At 30.8% G+C, this 3,432-nt stretch overlaps 1 protein-coding gene across 1 annotated transcript; it reads right to left on the reverse strand.

The window, feature by feature from the left end:
- Window positions 1–1,189: 1,189 nt before the first annotated feature.
- Window positions 1,190–3,187, reverse strand: LOC136416741 (alcohol dehydrogenase 1-like). Its single transcript, XM_066402073.1, has 7 exons — window positions 3,145–3,187; window positions 2,700–2,741; window positions 2,249–2,335; window positions 1,910–2,174; window positions 1,596–1,859; window positions 1,388–1,542; window positions 1,190–1,239 (listed from the first exon to the last, which is right to left on the reverse strand). Exons 1-7 carry the CDS (start codon window positions 3,185–3,187, stop codon window positions 1,190–1,192), a joined length of 906 nt encoding a protein of 301 aa, XP_066258170.1.
- Between the last annotated feature and the right edge of the window lie 245 nt (window positions 3,188–3,432).

The raw sequence follows: 3,432 nt of genomic DNA on the forward strand, positions 1-3,432 counted from the left end.
CTCCTCTGTAAATATAACATGAAAGAATTTTTTCTTCTCTTAGTCGGGTGAATTTGCCCACCTTTTTCTTACAGACTAGGATGCTTTACTTTCTTTCGCGAAGTATTTCAAAACAAAACGCGCAACAGAGTGTTAAATAAGAGATTTAAAGGTTCTTATACAGGAAAATTATACATTTTTTAATTACAATTGCATTAATATTACATCTAATTAACGTTTTCAAGTGGAATATTTTCAATTTGTCAAAATGTTTAAACATATCGAAATTGAAATTTCTAATATTGTTTCCCTATTAAGTATACAGGTGTCATAAAGAGCGTTTTATGCACCCTGCATCGTACTATAATCGATTATTACGATGCATGAATAATAAATAGCATTTTAACTCATGGCCTAGCAAAATTTAATAAAGTCAACAAAGGACGGATTATTCAAAAAGAGTGTTATAATATGACCCCAAAGTGAATGCCTGGATAAATTTTTCCACTACTAGCTTTAAGACACCATTATTTGGTGAAATTATGGTTTTTATTAAATGGGTAAAATTTATATTTATGATTCTGTTTTGATGGTAATTGGTTAATAAAAGTGTTAGCGGTTGATTAATAAGTATCCCGGCTCCCAAAACGCAATTATTGGAGTTGCTGCGAAGCTTTTGTTATTTAAAAAAATCAGGAAGTCGCTTTTTTCTATAGTTTATGAATATTTCTTAATGCAAAGATTAACTTTAATTTCCTGGGTTTTCTCGTACTAAATATTTCCAGTGCTACATTATCTGTTAAGGATACTTAATAGACTAACTGAGTAATTTAAAATGCGCAACTGAAAAACGTTTCCACTTTGAGGAAGTATGATAATGTGAGTGATATAGCTAAAATAGATGACTTTGAAGTGATAATTTTGAACCCGGGAGGTATATGTCTCTGAAAACAATTTAAAATATATTACCCAATACACTATTGAAACAGGAAAATATCAGAATTCTTAAGCATCATGAAAAATGTTCTTAAGGATTTTAATAAATACCAGAAATCTTACATGGGAATGAAATAAAATACATAAAATCGACAAAAAAATACATATTATGTAAACTATGTTTGGTCCTCTGGATGAATTAGTTGCAATAAGTTAGATGGAGGAGCAGTCGAACCGTAAAAAAGTTCTGCTAATGCCAACATGGAAATTTCGATTACCGTTTACGATATGCTAATGACTTTTTAATTCCTGGTCTTCCATAATCTGCCTCCAAAAATTTAAATGAAATCGCAGCATGTCAAATGGTAGCAAAGTATTGTAATTTTTATGTTATGAAGCTTTATTGATATGACTAGCGAAACTTATGAAATTAATACATTAGAATCAAATTTTTGGTAAAGTAAATACGTACGTTTCAAAAGACTGCAAAAGAACTTTTGGTACAATACTTTGTTTCTGTCTGGTAACTCAAACTTGTACGTCAGTTCTTCCCCTTCCACTATCCACATCGTTCCTGAAGGAGCCTTCTGAATAACGTTAATTACACTCAAACCCACTACATCAGGACTAAAATTAGATAAGTCATTAATAATGTCAATATATACTTTTGTCTGGAACACGGTGCAGTTTCTAAATAGAGCAATTCCCTGTACACCAGCGAAAAGGCTCCATTGGAAACGCTTTTCATCATAGGAGTTATGGTAACACCAGGACAAATACCTAAAATCCTAACTTTGCTTCTGTTGTAATTAGCAGGAAGTCCCCATGTCATTGTCAGACCATGTACGAAAAATTTGGTGGCAGTGTAAATGACAATACCATCGTACGGTTGAATGTAGGCAACTGAAGATATGTTAACAATTACTCCTTCATCTTCCGATTTGCTGCTTAGGTATGTAATTTTATAAACCAAGGATCATTCCGTTAAGAGGACCTTTTTAAAATCAGAATAAATTTAAATGATATACCGTTAAAACAATTTTGGAGAAGTATTACATTTACGTCGATTTCTCTCGTGTTTTGTACTAATCTGTTGATATTGTAGAAAGTGCTCAAGGTTTGCTTAAAAGCTGCTAAAATAAAAATATTAAAAAATGAATGCACGTAATCATCTTTAAACTGGATGCTTTGCAAACAATTAAAACTTCTCCGCCTAGGAAGTCTCGTGCGTATACAAAGTTCAATGTACTTTAGTTGATCTTAAATAGTTTGCAAATTATAGCCGTTTAAATTAAGAAAAATTGTAGATGGTATGCCTCATTATTTCAAAAACTGTTGTTAGAAGACATAGAACATGGTTTGTAGGACTTAAGCAACGAATAATTCACAAAACACAATCGAATGTTAATATTGGGACACCCTTTTAAAACAAGAACATAATTTACGTTTACTATACCTTTTTAGACCACTCTGTATATGTAAAAATATCTTTCCTAAAATAGATGTTATACTTCTGTATAGGGTGCCTAAAATTCGACTTCTAACATGAGGATCTCGGAAATTGTAAGAAATAGAGAGTCAACAAAAAGGAGGCAAAATTGTAGTTTTCAGTGGTGTTTAATATTCAATTTTAATATTTTGTCCAACTACTTTTAAGAATATCTCAAATAAAAAACAAATTTGTCCATTTTAATAATTAATTTTTCCGGACTGTTATTGTAAATGCAAAAACTGAAGATAACTTTCTTACGCACTCTTCTAAAATCTATAATATGGTAATGTACTAGTGTTGAGAGCAGGTTTCGATTTTTGAATAAAATCATCAACTTTAAATAAAAAATAATCGATCTTCTAATCGAAAATATGTTTTGGAGTAGTACTTAGTACCCAAAATCTATATGTGCATCACTTTGATATTTAAACAACAAGTCAAATATTCAATCTCATCCTTAAAAGTTTTAGAAATACAATTCATTCATAACTAAAACATCCGAGTCTCTTCTGATAAATTAATCTAAGCCAGTACGCAAATGTTCGCTGTAATCGCAAGAAGTTTGGGATTCTAAACCATACAATTACAAGCCTTATTTTAGTATGAAATGCTACTACTTTTCGTTATTCTGAAAGTATACTAACAAGTGAAATGTTAGAATTACATGAAACGCTAATTTCACGTAGAAATTCAGGACTATGCAAGTTCTGAGTGCTTCAATGTCAGTTACGGTTTACCCTCTTGATATATGATCAGTAGGATTTTCATCGGACTTAACATGTCCTACTAGCAGTTAATTTTGAATTCCTGAATTTCTGAAACTCTATTTGTCTAAAATGTAGACCAGCGAGTTGGAGAAGAATTTAACCAATTTAAAACAATTATTAAATATGTCCGTATAAATATACAGGGTGTTAGTGAAATAATTTTCATAAATTTAACCAGTGATTAAGAACATAATTTTGAACAAAAAAGTTCCTTACAAGAGGGGTCGAAAACCTAATAGTTTAAAAAAAAAAATGTCA

The sequence above is a fragment of the Euwallacea similis genome, chromosome 24 (assembly GCF_039881205.1).
Source record: "Euwallacea similis isolate ESF13 chromosome 24, ESF131.1, whole genome shotgun sequence".
NCBI classification, from domain to species: Eukaryota; Metazoa; Arthropoda; class Insecta; order Coleoptera; family Curculionidae; genus Euwallacea; species Euwallacea similis.